At 48.5% G+C, this 24,375-nt stretch overlaps 2 protein-coding genes across 5 annotated transcripts in view; both read right to left on the reverse strand.

Moving 5' to 3' along the window:
* Positions 1-5,988, reverse strand: part of Dtx2 (deltex E3 ubiquitin ligase 2) — a 30,981-nt gene extending 24,993 nt beyond the window's left edge. For 2 of the 4 annotated variants that reach the window (XM_070033636.1, XM_070033632.1), the window contains exons 1-2: positions 5,905-5,988; positions 4,334-4,497 (exon numbers count right to left, since the gene is read on the reverse strand). The gene's annotated coding sequence lies outside the window, so the exon portion shown is untranslated. Of the gene's footprint in view, positions 1-1,471; positions 1,521-4,333; positions 4,498-5,904 lie in introns of all 4 variants that reach the window. The other 2 variants (XM_070033633.1, XM_070033635.1) reach the window with 2 other exon arrangements.
* Positions 5,989-16,395: 10,407 nt separating this feature from the next.
* On the reverse strand, positions 16,396-23,584 carry Zp3 (zona pellucida glycoprotein 3). The gene is made up of 8 exons (XM_070033108.1): positions 23,294-23,584; positions 22,651-22,769; positions 21,676-21,779; positions 21,414-21,591; positions 21,186-21,303; positions 17,739-17,830; positions 17,518-17,654; positions 16,396-16,607 (listed from the first exon to the last, which is right to left on the reverse strand). Exons 1-8 carry the CDS (start codon positions 23,582-23,584, stop codon positions 16,396-16,398), a joined length of 1,251 nt encoding a protein of 416 aa, XP_069889209.1.
* Positions 23,585-24,375: the final 791 nt, after the last annotated feature.

Here is a 24,375-nt window from a genome sequence, read left to right on the forward strand (position 1 = left end):
CACATGCACACACCCCCATACACATACAGCAGTCCTAGGGCTTGAACTCAGGGCCTAGGCACTTTCCCAGAGCTTGTTTTTGCTCAAGATTAGTGTTCTACTACTTTGAGCCACAGAGCCATTTCCAGCCTTTTGGCAGCTTACTAGAGATAAGAGTCTCATAGATTTTCCTGCCTAGGCTGACCAAACCATGATCCTCAGATTAACTACAATTATAGGCTTTAGCCATGGACACCTGGCTTGTCAGTGTTGGGGCTTGAACTCAGGGCCTGGGCACTGAGATTATTTTGTTCAAAGCTACCACTTGAGCCAAAGCTTCACATCCGGCTTTTTCTATTTATGCGGTACTGAGAAATCGAACCCAGGGCTTCATGCATGCTAAGCAAGCACTCTACCACTAAGCCATATTCCCAGCCCTTATAGGGTATTCTTAATTATGAAAAATATTATTATTATAATTGCTAATGGAAAAAAGCCTCAACCAAGAGGCAACTTAAAACATCCTACAATATGTTATTTTTCCATCAGCAATATATAAACTAACTGGAGTGTTCTGATAAAACTTTATGAACAAAACTGTGCAGGGCTGCACAGGCTGTGATGTGCAGAGCCCACGTTCCTCCCTACTCCAAATATCTATCACTGTGCCTCCACTCTCCTAGGGTGGAAAACACTTCTCCAAACCAGCATTTCTCCAAAAGTGAGAACTTGCTCTCCTGGCTGCCCTCTGTCTAACAGAACCTGATGATGGGTAAAAGCATCCAACTGCATAGTAAGTAGCATGCCCTGGAGGCCCCCCACCCCCAGGAGCCCCAAGTGTACCCTGGCACCACGCAAGGCATTGGACTGTTAGGCCCTGGCCTTTCTGGCCTCTCTCTCTCCACCTGTCCCCATCAGTAGGTCCTGCATGCAGATCACCCATGTATAGCCTCACAACAACACTCTCCTGGGCTCCACAGCCCTAGTCCCCAGTCACCTGTACCTACTAACAGCGCCCAGAACTGGCCAAACTGTCTCATAACCCCACTAAGAATGCTCATCTCCCGTGTCCACTTCTTGTCTCTTCCTTCCCTGCAAATCCCTCCTTCATTCATTCACCTCAGCCCAGTAGGAAGCAAACACTTCTAATAGCAATGCTCACCTGATATCTGAGTACAACTTCCTTCAGGGCCCTCCCCTAGAGGCCAAGTTCTTTAAAGGCAAAGATACACTTCAGACAAGACCAAGAACACCAAATATAAATGAAAAACAAAAACATCACCATGCTAAAATTAAGGATGATCAATCAATAAAGGTATCTTTAAAAAAGTAGAGCCAGGCTCACATCTGTAATCCTAGCTACTCAGGAGGCGGAGATCTGAGGATCGCTGTTCAAAGCCAGCCAGGGCAGGAAAGTCCATAAGACTCTTATCTCCAATTAACCACCAGAAAACTGGAAATGGCACTATGTCTCAAGTGGTAGAGCACTTGCCTTGAGCTGATAGAGCTGAGGGGCAGCATCCAGTCCCAGAGTTCAAGCCCTAGGACAAAGAAGAAGAAGAAAGAAGAAAGAAAGTAAAAATAGCCAGGCAGATGGCTCATGCTATAATCCTAGCTTGAGTAGTTAGGAGGCTGAGATCTGAGGATCAATGTTCAAAACCCACCTAAGCAGGAAAGTCCATGAGACTCTTACCTCCAATTAAACACCAAAAATTAAGAATGGAGCTGTGGCTCAAAAAAAAAAAAATGGTTTAATCCCAGTACTAAGGAAAAAAGGTACCCCTTTCCAGATAGCACCTTGGCTTCTCTAACTTCTGTCTCCCCTCGTCCATCTTATACAAATGCAAGATTAAGTAATTTTTTTTAACGATACATTAAAGGAAGGCTTGCTAGGCAAGCATTCTAACACTGGAGCCATACTAAATTTTTTGCTTTTAGTTTTTTTCCCTTAAATAGAGTCTAATATCAGACTGGGAAGGTGGCTCAGTGGTAGAGTGCGTGGCTTGCCTGCAAGAGGCCCTGGGTTCAATTCCTCAGCACCACATAAGCAGAAAAAGCTGGAAGTGGCGCTGTGGCTCAAGTGGTAGAACACGAGCCTTGAGGGACAGCGCCCAGGCCCAGACTTCAGGCCCATAACCTATAAAAAAATTTTAAAAATTAAAAAAAAAAGAGTCTAGCATAACTTTTGCCCAGGCTGCCTCCAACAGCAATCTTCCTATCTCCAACTCCCAAGTAACTAGAATTAAAGGCCATGTACTAGCAATCCTACCTAGCTTCAAGTACAGTACTTAGTCTCTTCCATTTATTTCCTCCACTCCTCCCCAGTCTAGGGGATAAAGTTCTAGTTCCTTAGGTGGACAAAGCCCATCCTTATTATGCCTTTTCCCTTCTATCAACAGTAATTACCAGAGTGCTTCCCTTCAGTCCTCTCTCATCTATCTCCCAACTCTGATGCGTCCTCAAGAGCTATGCACAGCCAGTCTTCCCCACCTCCTGGCCTCTGCTCCACTCTGAATCCCATCCCCACCAGCCTATCCATACTTTCACACCTAGCTTTTTTTTTTTAATGGTGCAGGGAATGGAACTCCCAGCCTCATGAATAGTAGGCACCTGAGCTATAGCAGCAGCCCCAAGGCCCAATCTATGCCTTCCTTGATGGCTCCAAGGAGAACATACCCCCTTAGCAACTTCCCACAGTATTTGGTATATCCTTTACATGCATCCACTTAAGTCTTTACCAACCAAGACTCTGGACAACTGAGGGAAAAAGCTCTCATTGGTTCCCTCCTGTACCAACAGCTGACAAAGTGGAAGAGACTGTCAGGAAGAATCCCACAAGTATGTTCCTTGAAACTGCCCCTCATGGAATTCTGGGGAAAATCCTTTTGCTTCCCAGAGCCTTGGCATCCCTTTTGTGCTGCTATAGCAGAACACCTTGTGCTGAGTAATTTAGAGATTTATTTTGCTCATGACTATAAGTGGAGGCAGTTCAAGCACTGTGGCTCATGCCTTAATCCCAGCTGCTCAGGAGGCTGAGATCTGAGAATCGAGGTTCAAAGTCAGCCCAAGCAGACAATCTCCAATTAACCAGCAAAAGTCAGAGCTGGGCCAGGTGTAGGTGGATCTCGCCTATAATCCTAGCTACTCAGGAGGCTGAGATCTAAGGATCATGGTTCAAAGCCAGCCCAGACAGAAAGGTCCATGAGACTCTTATCTCCAATAAACCACTCAGAAAACCAGAAGTGGCATTGTGGTTCATGGGGTAGAGCACTTGCCTTGAGCTGAAGAGCTGAGGGATAGTGCCCAGGCCCTGAGTTCAAGCCTCACGACTGACAAAAAAAAAAGTCAGAGCTGCAGGTATGGCTCAGGCATTAAGAGTACCAGCCTTTTTGATTAAAAAAAAAAAAAAAAAACATTATCCAGGCCAAGTTCAAGCCCTTGTACTGACACCAAAATAAAAAAAATAAAAAATGATCCTTAAGACATCAGTCACAACAAACAAAGAAGCAGAAACACAGACATGTAAAGCTTTGCTTTATCCTGGTTGACACAACCCACCTGCAACTCCAGCATTAGTACTTCATGAGTGTAGAGCCTTCTTGACCTAATTACCTTCCTCTAGGCTCTGCCTCTCAAAGGTTCCACTCCTTCAATGCCACTCTATCACCACTGCACTGGGGACCAAGCTGCTAGTACATTTAACATTGGCAGACACAGTATGCCAGCCACTTACTGCTCTAGCCATTGTGAGCACTGGTAAGCGAAGGCAGTGGCCAGCCTGGATCTAGCAGCTTCATGACTTTGCATTTGGATGGCTCCTCTGCCAAACTTTCTTCCCACTTTCTACTTTCTTCAGAACTCACCTCAACTATCACTTTCTAGAACCTTCTGACCTCATTCCCTACCCCTCCTAGAGCAGAAGAGCTCTGCCCTGTGATTCAGCTCATCACCTAACACAGACAACACACTGTCACTGACAGTGGTATGTATTTCCACAAAAAAAAAAAAAAAGATGCCAGAAGACAGATTTTGTCTGGCACCCAGGAAAGGTTGGTGCCACTAAAGAAAAGAACATTTCCAGTTCAAATATAGACATCATCGTGACTTGTGTCCTCCACTCCCAGCCCATAAAGCATGTCTTAAAATGGATGCGTCCTCTAAGACTGGTTAGACAGGAGAGGAGGTTGGCAAGAAGCCACTTGAATTTATATGTGACAGCTGACAATCAACCACCAACCCTCAGGGCTCACTTCATTCCTAAAGACTTCAAATTCTGCCTCCCCCACCTGTGCCCGTCTTCTCTTTTGAAAACCAGATTGAAAAGGCTGCAAAGTAAATTCCCCCTGCTGCTCACCTTGTCTCTCCACAGGGCTGGCACACACCGTCCCTTCTTGATGGAGACACCATATCTTTAGGAGGAATAACTTGTTTCAGTTCCCATCTTGATATGAAATGCAAACAACAAAAACTGGCAAATCTGAAGGGCTTGCTGACTCAGCAACACAAATTCCAAGGCACCTTTGCCAACAAGAAGATGATCAAGTTTTAAACTGAGAACACAGCCTTGTGGGTAAAAAAAAAAAAAAACTAATACACAAAATAGATGTTGGATCATATGCTGTGTGGCTGGGTACCGAAAAATCATCAGATTTACTTTCTTGGTCAGAGCAAAAGGTTAAGGACTTTTCTCAGCCCACCCAACAACCAAGGGGATGGTTGTTGTTTTAATATAGGTTTGTGTGTGATGGTTTTTTTAAAAAAATGTAGCTCTGTGTGTGTGGTATACTGGTTCAAAAAAAAAAAAAAAGTAGCCTTTTTGTGTGAGGTGTGTGTCCTAAGGCTTGAACTCAGGGCCTGAGCAATGTCCCTGAGCTTCTTTTTGCACAAGGCTTAGCACTCAACCACTTGAGTCACAGCTCTACTTCCTGCTTTTTGGTAGTTAACTGGAGAGTCTCACAAGTTTTTTGTTTTTTTTTTCCTGCCTGGGCAGGCTTTGAACTGTGATCCTCATATCTCAGCCACCAGAGTAGCCAGGATTACAGGTGTGAGGCATTGACACCAAGGGGCCAAATATAGCCTTAAAAAAAAAAAAAAAAAAGAAAGAAAGAAAGGCCAAAGACAACTTCAGAGGCCAGTCTGCAGCAAAGGCACCCAAGCAAAAAGGAGGGGGAAAAAAAAAAGTTCCCAAAGTCACACAGCAAATGAACAAAGAGCCTAGGCTACCCGGATAAACCTAAATATACCAAGCCCTGATTTCGGGGAACAGAACGTGTGATTTCGGTTACCAGAACGTGTACTTTTCTGGAACTCTAGAGTTGCTAGGACGGCACGCACTCTTTGAGTCCCAGGGTGGCCGCCAGGGTCCCCACCTCGACGCGTAGGTCCCCGCGGCTAGCACCCGGGGAGCGGCGACCCCGCCGGGGAGGAGAGGAGGGCGGGGTCGAGCGCGGCTTCCCGACAGGGAAGCGGGCTCTAACTCCCCTTCGCCTTTCACGACGCTCTCCCCAAAAGTGACTCTGAGGCCCAGAAGCGGGGCTTCCGGGAAGCTGGCCCCGGCAGGAGAAGCCGGAGTTAGGGGGGCAAAGGGCGCCGAGTGCGGCCCGGGTCCTCCGCCCCGGTCCCCGCCCGGCAGAACTCGCACCCGGGATCGGGAGTCCCGCGCTCCGTCCCCGCCGCCACCCCGGGTCCGGCGGGACCCCGGGTCCTGGGGCGCGCCCGTCCCCTGCAGGCCGGCGGCGCCCCCAGCTTCGACCCCGCGCCCGGGACCCCGGAGACGCCCGGGACCCCCGGGACCCCGACCCCGGCCCTGCCTAGCCCGCGCGACCGCCCGCTTCCCGCCCCGGCTCGTCTCGGGGCCCCCTCCGCCACCCTCCACTCTCGAGACCCCAGGCCCGGACGACGAGCAGGTGGGCCGCCCTTTCTCACCGTAGCTGTGGGAACCGCCGCGCCCCGCTGCGGCCCGGGGCAGCTACGGCGGCGCTGCCGACTCCGAGCGAGCCGAGCGGGAGGCGGCCCGAGGGAAACTCTGCGTCGCAGCCTCCGCGCGAGGGACGCGGCCTGTTGCGCATGCCCGGTGAGCTGGGCCTTCTGGGAAATGTAGTCCTTCCCGCGGAAGGGGGGAACAGGGAGGGGGACGCTGAACCCAAGGTATATTTCTTTCAGGTATGTGTAGTCTTCCTTCATCTGTTTTGTTTTCGTAGAAGCCTTTTGTTCATTACTGACTCCTTCTCATTATTGCTTTATTTTAAATTTTTGTCGGTAGTGGGGCTTGAACTCAAGTCCTGGGCACAGTTCCTGAGCTCTTTTGCTCAAGGCTAGCGCTCTACCACTTTAAGCCACAGCTCCACTTGCAGTTTTCTGGTGGCTAATTGGAGATAAGAGTCTCATAGACTTTCCTGCCCAGGCTGGCTTTGAACCATGATCCTCAGATCGCAGCCTCTTGAGTAGCTAGGATTACAGTACCTGTCTTTTTCCTTACTTTCTCTTTTTCGTTTTGTGCCAGGCCTAGGGCTTGGATTCAGAGTCTGTGCACTGTCCTCTGTTTCCCCAGTAACTGGGATTACAGATGTTCACTACCATGCCCAGCCCCTCTCCTGGCCATTTTGAAATGTATAATTAGTTGCCAACAATCCTTACCCTACTGAGCTTTGGAGCATTAGACGTTATTTCTCCTAGCCAGGCATAGTGGTATACATCTGTAACCCCAGCATTCTCTCACAAACAGGAGGATGGAGAACTGCAGGCTAGACTGAGCTACACAGCAATTCCCTTTCTCAAAACAAAACAAGAAGCTGGTAGCTCACACCTGTAATCCTAGCTACTCAGGAGGCCGAGATCCAGAAAATGACAGTTCAAAGCCAGTCCGGACAAAATTGTCTTTGCAACTCCAGCTCCATGAAACATCAAAATGCTGGAGTTGTGGCTCAATTGGAACAATATCTAAGTAACAAGCTTAGAGGCCTGAGTTCAAATCCCACTACCACAGGAAAACAAAGTTAGAAAAAAAAGTAAAAACAAAACATAAAGGTATATTAAAAAATGCCTCCACTGCCGGGCGCTGGTGGCTCATGCCTGTAATCCTAGCTACTCAGGAGGCTGAGATCTGAGGATCGCGGTTCAAAGCCAGCCCCGGGCAAGAGAGACCGTGAGACTCCTATCTCCAATAAACCACCAGAAAACCGGAAGTGGCACTGTAGCTCAAGTGGTAGAGCGCTCGCCTTGAGCTGAAGAGCTGAGGGCCAGCACCCAGAGTTCAAGCCCCATGACCGACCAAAAAAAAAAAAAAAAAAATGCCTCCACCACCTCTCTACCCTTTGTTCTGAAGGTTTCTTTTCCATCTCACAGTAGAACTTGGCCACCAGTCCTGACCAGGGCCTCTCAGACTTCTTCATTCTACAGGCTGCCTGGATTCCAGGGTTGTTTAAGCAGCCCCTCCTGTGGGTGGGGCTCTACAGCTCTCTTCTAGTAGTAGTTTAGAAATCTCAGCAGGCAGAGTGGCTGATCCAGTTTCCCTCATTCCAGGGGTCACAGCACCTCTCCCTGCAATCTCCTGTCTAAAATAATAAAAGTGCAGAGCTGGAGATGTGACTTAATGGTCAAGTGCGTGCCTAGCATGCATAAAGCCCTGGGTTCAATTCCTCAGTACCACATACACAGAAAACGCCAGAAGTGGTGCTGTGACTCAAGTGGTAGAGCACTAGCCTTGAGAAAAAATAAGCTCAAAGACAGTGCTCAGGTCCTGAACTCAAGCCCCAGGATTGGCAAAACAAAAATAAAAGTGCACTCCCTCACACTGGGAGCCGGTGGCTCACGCCTGTAATCCTAGCTACTCAAGAGGCTGAGATCTGAGGATCTAGGTTCAAAGCCAGCCTGAGCAGGGAAGTCTGTGAGACTCTTATCTCTAATAAATCACCAGAAAACTAGAAGTGGTGCTTTGGCCCAAGTGGTAGAGTGCTACCCTTGACTGAAGAGCTGAGGGACAGCGCCCAAGCTCAGAGTTCAAGCCCCATGACTGGGGAAAAAAAAAAAAAGTGTACGCCCTCCCCTCCCCTACTTTAATTCTTTTCATCACAAGAACTCTATTTTTCCCCCCTCAATAAAAACTGTCTTCCCTTTGTAAAAATGTAGCCCACTCTTTGATGGCACACAGGAAATGATACAGGAAAAGTACAAAGAAAGTAAAAAAAAAAAAAAAAAGCAAAACAACAACAAAAAAAAACAATCACCTGCCACCTTTGGATATAACTGTGTTTTGACCATGGACACTGTCTTATGGGAGTTCTGTGTGGGTAATTTGTCCTCTGCCCCTTTCCCAATATGGCGTAGCTAGATCTGTCTAGCTCTAGATTTCATGCTTCCATGCTTCTTTGTGGGCGAGGCAGTACTAGGATTTGAATTCAGGACCTTGCACTTGTTAGGTTGGTGTTCTACTGATGAACCATGCCTTCAGCTCTTTTTCCATGGGGGTTTTTGTTTTATCAGTCATGGGGCTTGAACTCAAGGCCTGGGTGCTGTCTCTCAGCCTTTTTCTTTTTTTTTTTTGTCGGTTGTGGGCCTGAACTCTGGGCCTGGGCATTGTACCTCAGCTCTTCAGCTCAAGGTTAGCCCTCTACCACTTGGGCACAGCGCCACTTCCGGCTTTTTCTGCTTATGTGGTGCTGAAGAATCGAACCCAGGGCCTCATGCATGCAAGGCAAGCACTCTACCACTGAGCCAACTTCCCAGCCCTCTCAGCCCTTTTGTTCAAGGCTAGCACTCTACAACCTTGAGCCACAGCACCACTTCCAGTTTTCTATTGGTTAATTGGAGATGAGTCTCACAGCCAGGCATTAGTGGTTTACTCCTGTAATCCTAGCTACTCAGGAGGCTGAGATCTGAGGGTCATGGTTCAAAGCCAGCCTGAGCTGGTTATTTCTGGTGCATGGAGAACTGGCATCTTCCAATGAAGGTGGTGACCTAGGATCCAGGCATGGCCTCCAGGTCACAAAACTAAGATGGCTTCACAGCCCTGAAAGCTTTAGTTTATATAAGTCTCAACCTCTAGAAACATGTTTTGAAAGAGCTCATCTTTTTTTTTTTTTTCCCAGTAGGTGGGATGAACACAAGGCCTTGTAGCAGCCAAGCTGGTACTCTACCACTTGAGCCATATTTCAGCACTTTTGGCTTTAAGTTGCTTTTCAGATAGAGACTTACACTATGAGTTTAAGTCTACTAGCTAAGATTTTAGACATGAAACACCAGTGCCCAGCTTGTCTTCTTTTTTTCAGACAAGGTCTGACTGTGTGACCCAGGCTGGTCTCCAACTTAAGATCTCCCTTCCTGAACTTCCAAGTGCTGAGAATTTGTAGCAGCTGTGATTTCATTGTCTTTGAGTAAATTATTTAACCACTCTACATTACAGAAAACTGATACGTGCCAGGCGTTGCTGGTGGCTCACACCTCTAATCCTAGCTACTTAGGAGGCTAAGATCTGAGGATCATGGTTCAAAACTAGCCCAGGCAGGAAAGTCCATGAGACTTTTATCTCTAATAAACCACTCAGAAAACCATAAGTGGCAATGTGGCTCAAGTGGTAAAGTGCTAGCCTGAGCTAGGAGCTGAGGGACAGTGCCCAGACCCAGAGTTCAAGGCCATGACCACCACCAACAACAACAACAACAAAAAAAGCCAGCCCAGGCACGAAAGTCCGTGCAACTCTTCTCTCCAATTAACCACCAGAAAACCAGAAGTGGTGCTGATAGTAACAAGTGATTTTTTTTGGGGGGGGGTCCAGTCCTGGGGCCTGAACTCCGGGCCTGGGCGCTGTCCCTCAGCTCTACCACTTGAGCCACAGCACCACTTCCAGCTTTTTTCTTTTTGCTTTTGTGGCACTGAAGAATTGAACCCAGGGCCTCATGCATGCAAGGCAAGCGCTCTACCACTGAGCCACCTTCCTAGCCCATCCCTCCAGTTTTAAAATATACTACTTTAGCCTATTTCAGTAGCTGATTCTGAGCAGCTAAATACATAGAGTTGCTTTGTACTGTGTCCTTCTGTAAAAAAAAAAAAAAAAATTTCCAAGCTTGAAGGAAATCTACTTTAGGAAAAGGTCCTATCTCAGGGAGGTCCTATGGCTGCTGTTTTATCTGACATACTTTGTATCAGCATATCAACCAACCTTTATGAACAGGCCTCTCTCCCTTATTTCACACAGCCAACCACCCAAGCCCCAAAACTCTGCAAGGCAGTGGTAGTGGGAAGACAGCTCTTCAGTAATCATCTGTCTTTGAGGTCTAGACGTGACCTTGGGTCAAATATTGAGAATTAGGAGTAAGGGGACATAGTTAAAAACAGTCTCGAGTCACAGATAGGACTAGTAGACCTTTAGCTCTGTCTTTGTCTCTGGAGGAAAAGAGATAAGTGTGTAGGTTTTGGGTGTTATTCTTGTTTTCTTCAGGATGGTAAGATGGCTGCCATGGCCTCTTGGAGGGGCAGTTATACCTTCAGTCACAAAATGCTTGAGTCTTGTTTTTTCCTGGAGCCCAAGGGGGTTTGAGGGTGACTGCAGGGAAAAACTCATTTCACAAAGCACAGGTGCAAGAGGGAGACTGGACTGGGCGCCCAGCTCTTAATCAATTCTCAGGCCCAGCAAATACAGCCTTTAAATTGCCTTTTTGTGTGTGTGTATGGGGGGGGGGGAGGGCCGGGGACGAGGGGTCATAGGTCTTGAACTCTGGGCCCGGGCTCTGTCCCTCAGCTCTTCGGCTCAAGGCAAGCACTCTACCACTTGAGCCACAGTGCCACTTCCACTTTTCTGGTGGTTTATTGGAGATAAGAGTCTCATGGAGGAAGTGGCACTGTGGCTCAAGTGGTAGAGTGCTTGCCTTGAGCTGAAGAGCTGAGGGACAGTGCCCAGGCCCAGAGTTCAAGCTCCATGACTAACAAAATTTTTTAAAAAAGGGCTGGGAAGGTGGCTCAGTGGTAGAGCGCTTGCCTTGCATGCATGAGGCCCTGGGTTCGATTCCTCAGCACCACATAAGCAAAAAGAAAAAAGCCGGAAGTGGCGCTGTGGCTCAAGTGGTAGAGCGCTAGCCTTGAGCTGAAGAGCTGAGGGGACAGTGCCCAGGCCCAGAGTTCAGGCCCCACAACCGGACCCAAAAAAAAAATAAATAAATAAAAAGAGTCTCATGGACTTTCCTGCCCAGGCTGGCTTTGAACTGAGATTCTCAGATCTCAGCCTCCTGAGTAGCTAGGATTACAGGTGTGAGCCACCAGTACCTGGCTTTAAATTACCTCTTACAATCTGACCTTCCTTAGACTCTTTTTTCTTCTTTTTTGTGCTGGTCCTGGGTTTTGAACTCAAGGCCTGGATACTGTCCCTTGGCTTTTTCATTCAAGGTTGGTGCTTTACCCACTTTAGCCACAGCTCCATTTCTGGCCTTTGGTGGTTCATTGGAGATAAACCACTTCCGGAAGTGGCACTGTAGCTCAAGTGGTAGAGCGCTCACCTTGAGCTGAAGAGCTGAGGGACAGCGCCCAGACCCAGAGTTCAAGCCCCAGGACCCACCAAAAAAAAAAAAAAAAAGTCTCCTAGCCCAGGCCCAGAGTTCAAGCCTCATGACCAACCAAAAAAAAAAAGTCTCCTATCCTTTTCTTCCTGAGCTGGCTTCGAACTACAATCCTCAGATCTTGGCCTCTTGAGTAGCCAGGATGATAGGTGTGAGCCACCAGCACCTAGCAAGAGACTCATAATTTTGTGGGCCTCCTGTGCACATGTGCATAATTAAAATATGTTTCTCGGGCTGGGAAGGTGGCTCAGTGGTAGAGCGCTTGCCTTGCATGCCTGAGGCCCTGGGTTCGATTCCTCAGCACCACATAAGAAAAAAGAAAAAAGCCGGAAGTGGCGCTGTGGCTCAAGTGGTAGAGTGCTAGCCTTGAGCTGAAGAGCTGAGGGACAGCGCCCAGGCCCAGAGTTCAAGCCCCACGACCAGACCCAAAAATAAATAAATAAATAAAATAAAATATGTTTCTCTTGTGAATCTGTCTTATATCAATTTAATTCTCATCCCAGCATAGGTCTAGAAAGTAGAAGATAGCCATTTCCACCTCCCCTCCCTTCCTTTCAGAAATGTAATGGATTTTTAATTCAATTAATTATTGATACCACTAAACTACTTTTAACATTTTAATTAAACAAAATCTTAAATATTTCCTCATTGTCATGATTGTCTGAAGGGTGCAGGGCTGGCACTAGGGCTTGAACTCAAGGCCTGGGCGCTGTCCCTGAGCTTCTGTGCTCAAGGCTAGGTTCTAACATTTGAACCACAGCTCCACTTCTTGCTTTTTGGTGTTTAATTAGAGATAAGAGTCTCATGCATGGACTTTCCTGCCTGGGTTGGCTTTGAACCATGAACCAAAGATCTCAGCCTTCTGAGCAGCTGGGGTTACAGACATATGAACCACAGGGCACCTAGCTCTCATTGTCTTTTAACACCTCATTTCTTCTTGCCTCCTTCCCCTTTTCCCCTAAAAACCTGGCCACAAGGAAGTACAAGGACAAAGTTGATTGACCAGGTGCAGGAAGCTGTTCCATGAGAAGTTTTCAACTGTCAGGCTGGGCGCTGGTGCTCAAGCCTATAATCCTGAGGAGACTGAGAGCTGAGGATCACAGTTTGAACCCAGTCCAGGCAGGAAAGTCCATGAAACTCTTCTCTCCAATTAATCACAAAAAAAGCTGGAAGTGGAACTATGGCTCAAGTGGTAGAGCACTGCTAGCAAAAAGAAGCTCAGCTCAGAGGAGAACCCGGCCCTGAGTTCAAGCCTCAGGACTGGCAAAAAAAAAAAAAAAAAAAAAAAAAGACAGTTGTCAGGCACTGGTGGCTTATCCCAGTTACTCAGGAGGTTCAAAGTGATAGATCATCAGCCTTGAGCAGAAAAAGTCAAATGAGAGCCCAAAGCCCTAAATTCAAGCCCTAGTACACACTCCCCCCCCCCCCCCCCCCCCCCGCCCTGCCCAGCTGCCAGTTAGTTCCTTTCTATACCAGTCTAGCTCCACCCAGAGGCAGGAAGCCAGGCCTTTGACATCCTTGCTGGCCCCCTCAGCACATTTCCTCCCCACCCCCACCCAGGCACTTCCTCTTTTCAAGGAAGAAAGGACTGAAGGACAACTCAGAATGTTACAACACCCAGGGAACAGATGGTATTCATGGTGGGAATCATAGAAAGTTACACTCAGGCAATGACTTCCAGTTCTTGGAAGAGGGGCTATCTCTTCTCTATGCCATTCTTGGCAGCCCCTGTATAACCCAGCTGGGAATCTGGGAATCCCATCAGGGACCAGTAACATCTTGCTGGGAGCAGAAATTACTCTGGAGGGACAACAGACTCCTCAGGACATCATGACTTGTTTATCCTGACCGGTCATGACAGCAGAACAACTTCTCCAAACCCTCTTCCTAAACAAGGACTGAGACAGTGGTCAACCAGGACATACCATGACAATGAATATTCAATAATTATGCATTTTTAGGAGCCTAGTACTCACGCCTGTAACCCTACTCAGGAGGTTGAGATCTTGAGGATCACAGTTCAAAACTGCTGGGAAAGGAAAAGCTATGAGACTCAGCCCCAATGATCCAGCAAAAAGCCAGAAGTGGAGCTGTGGCTCGTGGTAGAGCACTAGCTTTGAGCGCAAAAGCTCAGGGTCAGCATCCAGGTGTTGAGTTGAAGCTCCAGGACTGGTGTGCACAGGCACATGCGCATTCACACAAAGATTCTCCCTCTTCCTCCTCCTCCCACAGGGCCACCTCCCCCATTCTTCTCTGGGTATTTCCTTGCCCCTCCAGCAAGTGTTCCCCCAAACTGTGTGTATGTGGTACCAGGGTTTGATTTCACTGTCTCACACTTGTTCAGCTTGTTTTCTTAGCTGGCTCTTTACCATTTGAGTCATATCTCTAGCCCGGTCTTGTGTATTGATACTGGGGCTTGAACTCAAGGAGTTGCATTTCTAATTAGCTTTTTCCCTCTCAAGGTTAGCCAGCCCTCTATCACTTGAGCCACAACTCCACTTTTTTTTTTTTTTTTTTTTGATTAATTGGACATACGAGTCTCGTGGGACTTTTATCCCCAGGCTAGCTTTGAACAGAAATGCTCAGATCTCAACTTTCTTAATGGCTGGGATTACAGGTGTAAGCCACTGGTGCCTTAGCTTAGATAACATCTTTATGACTGAAACTCCCTGGAAGGAAAGGATCAGAGCCCTGTGAGACCCTCCCACCCCCACAAGGAAGACAATCACCTATAATGATGCTGTACCTCTGAGCAAGAGGAATGGGAATCGTGGGAACCAGACTGATCCCCTCCAGTGTAGACAGATAACAGATAATGATCAGCAGGTTGCACTTTGCTTGGAACCCGCTGTTTAATAATTAAACACACCTTACCCCACCCCTACTCAATTTACTCAGAGCTGGCATCTCCACTTGAAAGATGTACTCACCCGTTCACTTTGCCTTTTCCCATACTGTGAAGTCTTTCTGTCCTTCACTATCATGTGTGTGTGTGTGTGTGTGTGTGTATGTGCCAGTCCTGGGTCCTGAACTCAAGGCCTGAGTGCTGTTTCTTAGCTTTAGTGGGTGTTTTATTTTGTTGATAGTGGGGCTTGAACTCTGGGCCTGGGCGCTATCCCTGCACTCTTTAGCACAAGGCGAGCGCTTTACTGCTTGAGCCGCAGCGCCACGTCCAGTTTTCTAGTGGTTTATTGGAGATAAGAGTCTCATGGAGTTTCCTGCCTGGGCTGGCTTTGAACCATGATCCTCAGATCTCAGCCAGGATTACAGGCGTGAGCAACGGTGCCCAGCTTGCGTGTTTTGTTTTCCTTAGAGCCGGTGTTCTAATTGGAGATGAGTTCCATAGACTTCCTTCCCAGGCTGACTTTGAACCTCGATCCTCAGATAGCAGACTCCCACGTAGCTGGGATTACAGCCGTGAGCCATCAGCACCTGGCTGGCACATCTCTGGCATATTGGACAAATGGCCTGACCCAGAAATACAATCCACTGGTTTTGAGTCTCTGGCCTATAATTATTTCACGTCTCCCTAGTGGTTCCAATATCTGTAGCCCACGCTTCAGATGATCAAAAGTATCCTGGTCTCTGGACACCAACCCACACCATCTTGCTCTAGTCTATTGTGGATTTTGTCACTGCCCAATGGGTTTTGGGGAAGATGAGAGCCAGCTCACTGGCGAGGGCTTTGTGCCTCTCAACATAGGGACTTGCCCACTTCCTTCTGGTCATGTCCTGTAGACTCTTTCCCTTAGTAAGCACTCTAAACTTCAGCCAAAACCTGGCACAGGGAAACAGCAGATTTGGAAATCAGGAGCTGGGTGTAATAGTGCATACCTGTAATCCCAGCAGTGAGGATTCTTCAGCAAGAGAGTGGTGAAGTTTGAGGCAAGCCTGTGCTACCTACCAAGACCCTAACTACTCCTCTTAAAAAGACCAAAATAGGGGCTGGGAATATGGCTCAGTGGTAGAGTGTTAGCCTAGCATGCATGAAGCCCTGGGTTCAATTCCTCAGTACCACATACACAGAAAAAGCCACAAGTAGTACTATGGTTCAAATGGTAGAATGCTAGCCTGGAGCAAGTGAAGCTCAGAGACAGTGTCCAAGCCCTGAGTTCAAGCCCCAGGACTGGCAACAACAACAAAAAGACCAAAGAGTTGGCTCATGCCTGTAAATCCCACTCAGGAGCCTGAGATCTGAAGATCCCGGTTTGAAGCCAGCCCAGAGAAGTTCATGAGACTCATCTCCAATTAACCACTCAAAAATCAGAAATGGTGCTGTGGCTCAAGTGGTAGAGTACTAGCCTTGAGCACAAAGAGGCTCAGGGGTAACACCCAATCACCAAGATCAAACCCCACAACCAACAACAATAACAAAAAGACCAAAAGGTGAAAGTAGATCCCAGTCCCCCAGAAGTCTGTAACTGTCAAAGATACCTCCCAGAGCCCATGACCACTTTGTACTTCTAACATGACAATACTCACCCAGGCCAGGAAATAGAGATTACATTCCCTTTTTAGGGGTCCCAGCTACCCCTCACCTCAGGCCTCAACATCTAGGCATGTAACTGCCTGCTGCTTTTAGGGAAGAGAGCCATTAACTCCCATTTTCCTTCCTGCCCTCGAATCATGACCACAGAACTCTTTTGCTAGCTTAGAAACCAGGCTGCCTTGGGCTTACTATACCATTGCCCCAACAGCTTCTATCTAGGCCTCCATGGTGACTAGATGGGGCAATCAGTCTAGACAGGTGTTTGCTCCCTGGAGGTCTGGTGGTTCTCCCTGGAGACCAGGGTACTCTTTCCCCAGTGGCCAGCAACTACCCAGATCCCACATTACAGTCATGGACACGCCCACAGCCAGTTTTCTTCTTTTATTGGGAAGGGGACATGGAGTGGGCAGCAGTGTGACAACCCCTGGCCAGACCCATGATGATCCCGGCCAGGGTGACCAGCGCCACAGTGGCCAGGCCTAAGCCCAGCGCCATGGAGGGAAGAGCAGGAGAGGTGGAACCCTCCACACCGTAGTCCCCAGTCTTCCCCAGGAAGATCAGCGGCCCCAAAGTGACATCAGCCTCATCTGTCACTGTGGAGGGAACAGGACACACGAATGGGACACAGGAAGATCACTTGGTTTTAAAAAGGAAAGAAATAGTCCTAGAATCAGGAGTTCATGCCTATAATCCAAGCTACTCAGGAAGCGGAGATCTCAGAATTGAAGCTCAAAGCCAGCCTGGGCAGACAGATCTGTGAGACTTTTCTCCAATGAGAAAAATCCAGAAGTAGTGTGGCTCAAATAGTAGAGCATTAGCTAAGGGCTTGTGCCCAGCCGAGTTTAAGCCCCAGTTCTAACATCAACACACACACACCCATACAGTTAGGTAAACACATCACTACTGAGCCACACCCCAATGGTAGATAGCTCAATATGGAGCCCAGACTGGCCCCAAAGTCTGTCCTTAAGCTTCCTAAATGCTGGGGTTTTAAATGTGAAAGTTGGAAAGTTGGATTCCCTCAGCAGGAATTCAGTTATGGTTCTGCAGGTCCGTTCTTCTATGCTTTGTCAAGGACAAAGGTCTGTATCTCTTCCTGGGGAAGAGATACAGACCTTCCAGATTGAAATGTATGTGCCAGTCCTGACTTGAACCCAGGTCCAGAGTGCTGTCCCTTGGTGTTTTTGCTCAAGGCTGGTGCTCTACCACTTGAGCCACAGCTCTATTTATGGCTTTTTTGGTGATGAATTGGGGATTGAGAGTCTCAGATTTTCCTGCCTGGGTATCTGTCAACTGCCGTGCTCAGATTTCAAGCCTCCTGAATAGATAGGATTACAGGTGTGAGCCACTGGCACCTAGCTTCAACATTTCTATTACTTTAAGTATACTCCCTTGGTAGACAACCTTAAGGAGACACAAAGGGAAGGAACGACACTCTAAGTAACAGCAGGTGCTCTGGAACCAGAGAAACGAAGGCAGTCAATAGCTCAGTATGTGACCTACTGTGTCTGCGCTTCCTCGAAGCCACGTCGGGTGCCTGGGTCCACCTATGGTTCATGCCTCTGGATTGGTCTGGCCTGCTACAATTACCAGTGTCACAGCATTTGCAGATGTCTGTGGCGCCCTCTACTGGTGACCAGCTGAAAGGAAAATGATAGGAAGCTTAGCGTTACAAATAAATCCTCTCAGAATGGACTCCACCCAGAAGGCTCTGTTCCCCTCACCTGTTGGCAGACTTGTTGAAAGAACAGGCTTTGTTCATTGGATCTGGGGCTTGGTTGGCTGGAGCAACCTTTAGGTGGCAGGTGATGTATATCTGAAAGAAACTAGCTGTCAGGGGTCCGAGTTCTAGGCTGTGCCAATAAGCCACTGTGGTACTGAGGACTGAACCCAACGCTTCAGGCTTGTGCATTTTTGTGTTTAGTTTTTTAAGATCTCAAACATTTGCCCTGGGTCAGGCACCAGTGCCCCACATCTGTAATCCAGGAAGCTGTGATATGAGGATCAAGATACAAAACCAGCCCCAGCAGAAATGTTGGTTGAGACCTTTTAATCTCCACTTAACTCAATCCTTATACCTACACCTCTTTAGTTGGATTATAGGCATGTACGCCCTTGCCAGGCCAACAAGCTAGTTATCAACTCTTAGCACTTTAGAGCTCCCTCTCCAAGATGATCCAGGAGCCGACTTGCTCTAAAAGTTGGCAGAATAAGTCAGAAAACTTCTCAGCCTAGACTGGAGCCATCATCTTTGTGGGTTTTTTTTTTTTTTTTGGTCATGGACTTGAACTCAGGGTGCAGCTCCACTTCTTGTTTTCTGGTGGCTAATTGGAGATAAGAGTCTCAGGGACTTTCCTGCCCAGGATTGGCCTTGAACCATGATCCTCAAATCTCAGCCCCCTGAATAGGATGACAGGTGTGAACCACCAGGGCCCAGAATCTTTGTGGTTCTTTCCCAGACTTTCTCAGTCTTTTGGGAATGCTCAGCTTTGAGCCCCAAAATCTGTCTCCCTGCTGTCCCCTCCCCTGCTCCAGGTGACCAACGTGTATGATAATCTTTCTAGCAGGCTAAGACCACTTACCACTTGACTAGCTCACAAATTCTTTAGTGATGTAGTTGCTGGGGACATGGGCCTGTCCCTTTTGTGACCTGAGATCCTTGGAGACAGATGTTTCCTACTAATTCCTCTAAAGTTTCTACCTGAGATGTTGTGGGTAGCTTTCCTGAGCTTCAATATCTCCTTGGCATATGTTGGGTTTTTTTGGACTGGTACAGGGGATTGAACCCAGGACCTAGACACTGTCCCTTAGATTTTTCAGTCAAGGTAATCTTGACTGCTTGAGACACTTCCAATCGCAGCTTTTTTGGTGGCTAATTGGAGACTAAAGAGTCTTGTGGGCCGGGTGCCTGTAATCTCAGGAGGCTGAAATCTGAGGATTGCAGTTCAAAGCCAGCCTCAGCAAGAAAGTCAGTGAGACTATCTTCAATAAACCACCAAAAAACTGGAAGTGGTGCTGTGGTTCAAGTGGTAGAGTGCTTTCCTTGAGCTGAAGAGCTGAGGGACAACACCCAGGCCCAGAGTTCAAGCCCCATAACCGACAAAAAAAGTCTTGCAGACTTTCCTGCCTGGGCTAGCTTTGAACTGCAATGCTCAGATCTTAACTTTTTTTTTTTTTTTTTTTTTTTTTGGGTCCAGTCGTGGGGCCTGAACTCTGGGCCTGGGTGCTGTCCCTCAGCTCTTCAGCTCAAGGCTAGCGCTCTACCACTTGAGCCACAGCGCCACTTCTGGCTTTTTTCTTTTTGCTTATATGGTGCTGAGGAATCGAACCCAGGGCCTCTGGCATGCAAGGCATACGCTCTACCACTAAGCCACCTTCCCAGCCCCAGATCTTAACTTCTTGAGTAGCTAGGGATACATGTTTGAGCCACTGGCGCCCAACTTGGCATATGCTTTTTCTACCCTGATAAGCTGGGTTCCCTGCCTCACTGGCCCACCCTCAACCTCTGGGAAATGCTGCTTGACCCTAATTTATCAAGATGAGCTCCTGCTGGGATGAATGACTTGAAATCAACCATCTGCATGATTTTTATTTTTTTTGGTCGGTCGTGGGACCTGAACTCTGGGCCTGGGCGCTGTCCCTCAGCTCTTCAGCTCAAGGTGAGTGCTCTACCACTTGAGCCACAGCGCCACTTCCAGCTTTTTCTGCTTATGTGGTGCTGAGGAATCGAACCCAGGGCCTCATGCATGCAAGGCAAGTACTTTACCACTGAGCCACCTTCCCAGTCCCTTGCATGATTCTTAATACCGTCCATGGAGCATCTGGGGTCAGAGCACCAGGTCAGTTTGACCTGGTCCATCTCAGAGTTCCCCCAGACAGAACTTGTTGACATCTCCTGGTTCATCAGAAGGCATGGAGAGCCTTCCACCTTCTAGCCTTGAGCCTTGACTGCCCCCTAGTGGCCAAGTGCACCAGCAGAAAAACCATTTCAGAACTGAAGCCCTGGAATTCAGCCTGAGTTTCCCGTACTTCCCACAACCTATCCATGCATCTGTTCTAAAAACAAGAGCAAGGCCTTCCTGGAGATCCTTTAGAGTTACTCTTCCAGGAAGGGAACAACTTTCTGTACTTATCTTCCTCCTGGCACATTCTCCTGGTTCTAATTGGGAAGGTCCCAAAGTGGTTTCCCCATAGTTTTGTGTGTGCCCAAGTCCTGGGGCTTGAACTCAGGGCCTGGGAACTGTCCCTGAGGTTTTTCACTCTCGGCTAATGCTCTACCACTTGAGCTATACCTCCACTTCTGCCTTTTTGCTGGTTAATTGGAGACAAGAAAGGGTCTTACAGACTTTCCTGCCCAGGCTGGCTTCAAATTGCAATCCTCAGATCTCTTCCTCTTACCCATGTGTTAGAGGAGTTTGGGCCTCGTTACCTATGGCTTCATTGCTTAGAAGGCCTAAGAACAGAGCTAAATGTTATTTTTTTTATCCTTAAACTTTTTTGTGAAAATACCATACAACATGGTCTCCCTGATAAGTGGATGCTAAATCCAAAATGTTAGGTGATACGACAAAATTAACAGGACTTAAGAAACAAAGAACTTCCACTCATCTGGTCGAACCACTACTAAATATCCCTATGCTGCTGATCACATGTATGGTGTATATGTGTACACTGTTATATGTTATAGACCGTGATAGACAATTTGCTCCAGGAAAGTTAGAATGAACTTGTGACTTTAAATGGGCATCATTATTCCACAATACTGTGAAATTTGGGAAATTATGTAATCACTTAATCACAATTTAAAAAAAAAGAACCTGGGGGAAGGTAGGGAGGGAAGGGATGGCAGGGGGAAAACAATGGAGGGGGTAATAATGCTCAATAGAAAGTGTACTCATTACCTTGCTCATGTAACTGTAACCCTCTGTATAGTATCTTTACAATTAAAAAAAAAGAAAATACCATACAGAGGGGTTACAATTACATGGGCAAGATAGTGAGTACATTTCTTATCAAGCATTGTTGCCTCCTCCTTTGTTTCCCCTTCCCATCCCTTCCCCTCTCCACCCCCCACCCCCAAGCTAAATGTTATTTAAGGAGAGCTCTAAGGACATTATTAACCCTGACCCAGAATTTAGCAGTATTCCAGGTTATTTGAGTCATGATGTTACCGTGTTCCTGGAGTCGTTGGCAAAGTGGAACACATCTACAGTGAACTGGAGAATCTCGGGGCCAGGTCTGGGGACTTGAAATGAAGAGGAGCCACCAAAGACACCATCCACCAAGCAGCTGGGAAGGCAATGGGTAGGGAGGGTGGAGAATTGGGTTAAAAGGCTAGGGACAGAGGCTACCCGGCTGTCTATAGTGAAAAGCTCCCTGGAAAAGGGGCCAGGTCTCACCCATGGAAGCCCACGAGGACGTGGAAAGGGGAGGAGCTCCAGTCTGGTGTAGCCGTGGCCACGCAATAGTCCACAAACAATTGCAGGGGGAAATGGCTGCTCGTGTGAACTTCTGCCTGGAGATGGGCCACCTCGCCCAGGTAGAAGGTGGGGGACAGCTTCTCAGTGCTCCAGTTTTCTGGGGAACAAAGCTAGGAATTAAAGAGACTGATGGGGGAGCGGACGGCCCTCACCTCCCCCATTCTCTCAACTCCCAACTTACCCTGCATCACCCGCAGAGAGAAGATCAGCCTCTCCTCCGAGGACACTGTGGTCCAGAAGGGCACCCAGGTGGGCAAGATGCCATGACTGCTCACATTGCCTTGCCTAGGAGAAAAGCCAGGGGACACCTCAGCTAGGCCCACAGTATTGGGGGGGTCCCCTTGTTTCTGTAGTTCTAGGGATTGAACCATATGCCAGCTCAGTGCTCTACCCCTTGAGCTCCACCCCCCAGCCCAGGTATCCTTTCTACCCCCTTTAGTCTTCAACCATGGCCACATGAACTAAGAAAGCACTAGAAGCCTGAGGCTGACCCTTAACCCTCCTGAATTTCTTCACCTGAGGGCAGCCCAGCCATCCCAACTGGGAAGCCATGTGGCTCCAGGAATGGAGACAAGAATAACCTGAAACCACAAGCTTAGTCTGGAGACTAAGCGAGGTCTGTTCCCTGTGAACCTTGCCTTGGAGATATAGGCATGGGGTTTACTGCACATGGTATGGAGAGAAGAGTTATAGTCAGATTATCCTCCAGACATGGAGACACATTTTTTTTCCTTTGTTGCCCAGGTTCTGGTCTGAACTCCTAGGCTCAAGCAATTCTATCTCAGCTTCCTGAGTAACTGGAATTACAGGTGTGCACCACCAGGTCTGGCCTCAGCCTTTAGCCTCATCTCCAGTTAACTCACTTTGTTTGCTTTGTTAACAGAGATAAGAGTCTCAATGGACTTTCCTGTCTGGACTCCTCAAACCCCAATCCTCAGATCTCAGCCTCCTGGGTAGCTAGGAGTACAGGCGTGAGCCAGTGCTGGCCTACTCTGGTCTGGAGGAAGTGGGGGGTTGGGGGGGAGGAAGGGTGTCTTTGGTATGGGATAATGATTCAGCTCGACCCCAGAATCCCCCACCACCATGTGAGCTGAGGGCCATAACTATGGCTCCCTAGAGTCAAGGATCACACCCACCCGTCCTGCAGGGAACTGACCGGGGGTAGCGGCACTTGATGGGGACTTGCGCTCGGCTGGTCCTCAGGATGGACAGGTTTCCCACGGGGCTGGGATCGTGCAGCAGGAAGGTGCTGTACACCAGAGCATCATCTGTCACCTGAAGAAAGGCGACAGTTAACTGCTATTGCCCTCACCTGCAGCTTCAGGCTTCGTCCAGCCCCATGGTGGGCAGGAGGTGGGGGTACTTACAGTTTACCAGGAAAAGAACAAAGCTTTGAGACTCCAACCTGCCCTGTGGCTGGCTGGTAAGGAAGGGCTGAGCAGGTGTCTTTGCCTGTTGGCCTCTTCCATTTCTTTCAGTCCTGAGGCCGGAAGTCTGGCCTCAAGCTCTTACTTGGCTTTGTTGTGTAAGGCTAGTGCTCTACACAACTCGGCTTCCATGGTTTAATTAGAAATAAGTGGCTCAGGGACTTTTCTGCCCTGGGCTGACATCAAATCACAATCCTCAGGTCTCAGCCTCCTGTAATCCTAGGATTACAGGTGTGAGCTACTGGCACCTGGCTCCCCAACCCAAGTTCTGCCCACCCCACCCCCTGCCAATCTCCAGCCCTACTGGTAGCTACTTCCCACATCTTCCCCTCAAACAGGAAGTCCCCCCAAGACAAGCACCCCTCCCCCAACCTGTATGCTGTTGCCACATTCATGCAGTCCAGCTTCGAATCTGACCACTTCACTGTCCAGGGAGACCAGGGGCTGGCAGCCCTCAGGGCCCAGGCTGAGGTCAGCGGGCTGCACCAGCTTTCCTGTACCAAAAAGGTCTCTGCTGACCGTCACCACCATCTGAGCCTCCAGACACTCCACCGCCACGGGCTCAGGGAACCCAGGCTGGGAAAGCAAGACCGGGTAGGGGCAGCACCGCTCTGTGCCTCCCCAGAGCAGGAGGCAAAGCAAGAGCCCGTAGCTCAGCCCCATAGTACCGACAGGATAGCTCAGACAGAGGAGAAAGAAGCCAGCAGCCTGCTGTCTTATACCCCAGGGCAGGTGGGGGTGGGGCACTCTTCCACCTGGGCCCCTAGCTACATCCTGGCTGGGGGGCGGGGGCAAGTGGCCCCCAGTGGAGCCCATCACCAGCCACACCTGGGGAACTTCATGCACCTGCAGGCCCTCAGCCCTCTCCCAAACCCACAATGAGAATCTGCTAGGTGGCTTCAGAGACCTCCAAGGTGATTTGGATTCCCAGTAAAGTTTATAGGGGAAGCCTGATAGGTCCTAAATGTTCACCACTTTCCTGTATACATTTGGGGCAGGAGAGCCCCAAATGTATACAGGGATGCTCACAGCCTAGCCAGGGAGCTAATAGCTCTCACCTGTCTGTGGGGTGACACAGAAAGATGCCAGGATTCAATCTGGGATGGCAGGGAGTTCATGCTAATGCAGCAGGAGGCAGCAATTAAGAAGCAAGGGATTGTGTGGCCCCTGCCCAATTATAAGGACCACTTGAATACTCCATAGGTCATACGGCTCAATTCCTGCAAGTCAGATTCAAATTAAACTTAATGAATTCAGTTTTTGTTTCATTTTTGGGGGGCAGTACCAGGGTTTGAGCTTAGGGTCTCAGGCTTACTTGGCTTGCTTCTGTTCATGGCTCTACCACTTAAGCCATACCTCCAGCTCAGCTTTTTGCTGGTTATTTTGCAGATGGAGTCTGGAAGACTCTTGCCAGCTTTGCATTCTTCAGATGTTAGCCTCCTGAGGAGCTAGCA

Source organism: Dipodomys merriami, unplaced genomic scaffold (genome assembly GCF_024711535.1).
Source record: "Dipodomys merriami isolate MVZ:Mamm:240054 unplaced genomic scaffold, mDipMer1.0.p SCAF_22, whole genome shotgun sequence".
Taxonomy (NCBI): domain Eukaryota; kingdom Metazoa; phylum Chordata; class Mammalia; order Rodentia; family Heteromyidae; genus Dipodomys; species Dipodomys merriami.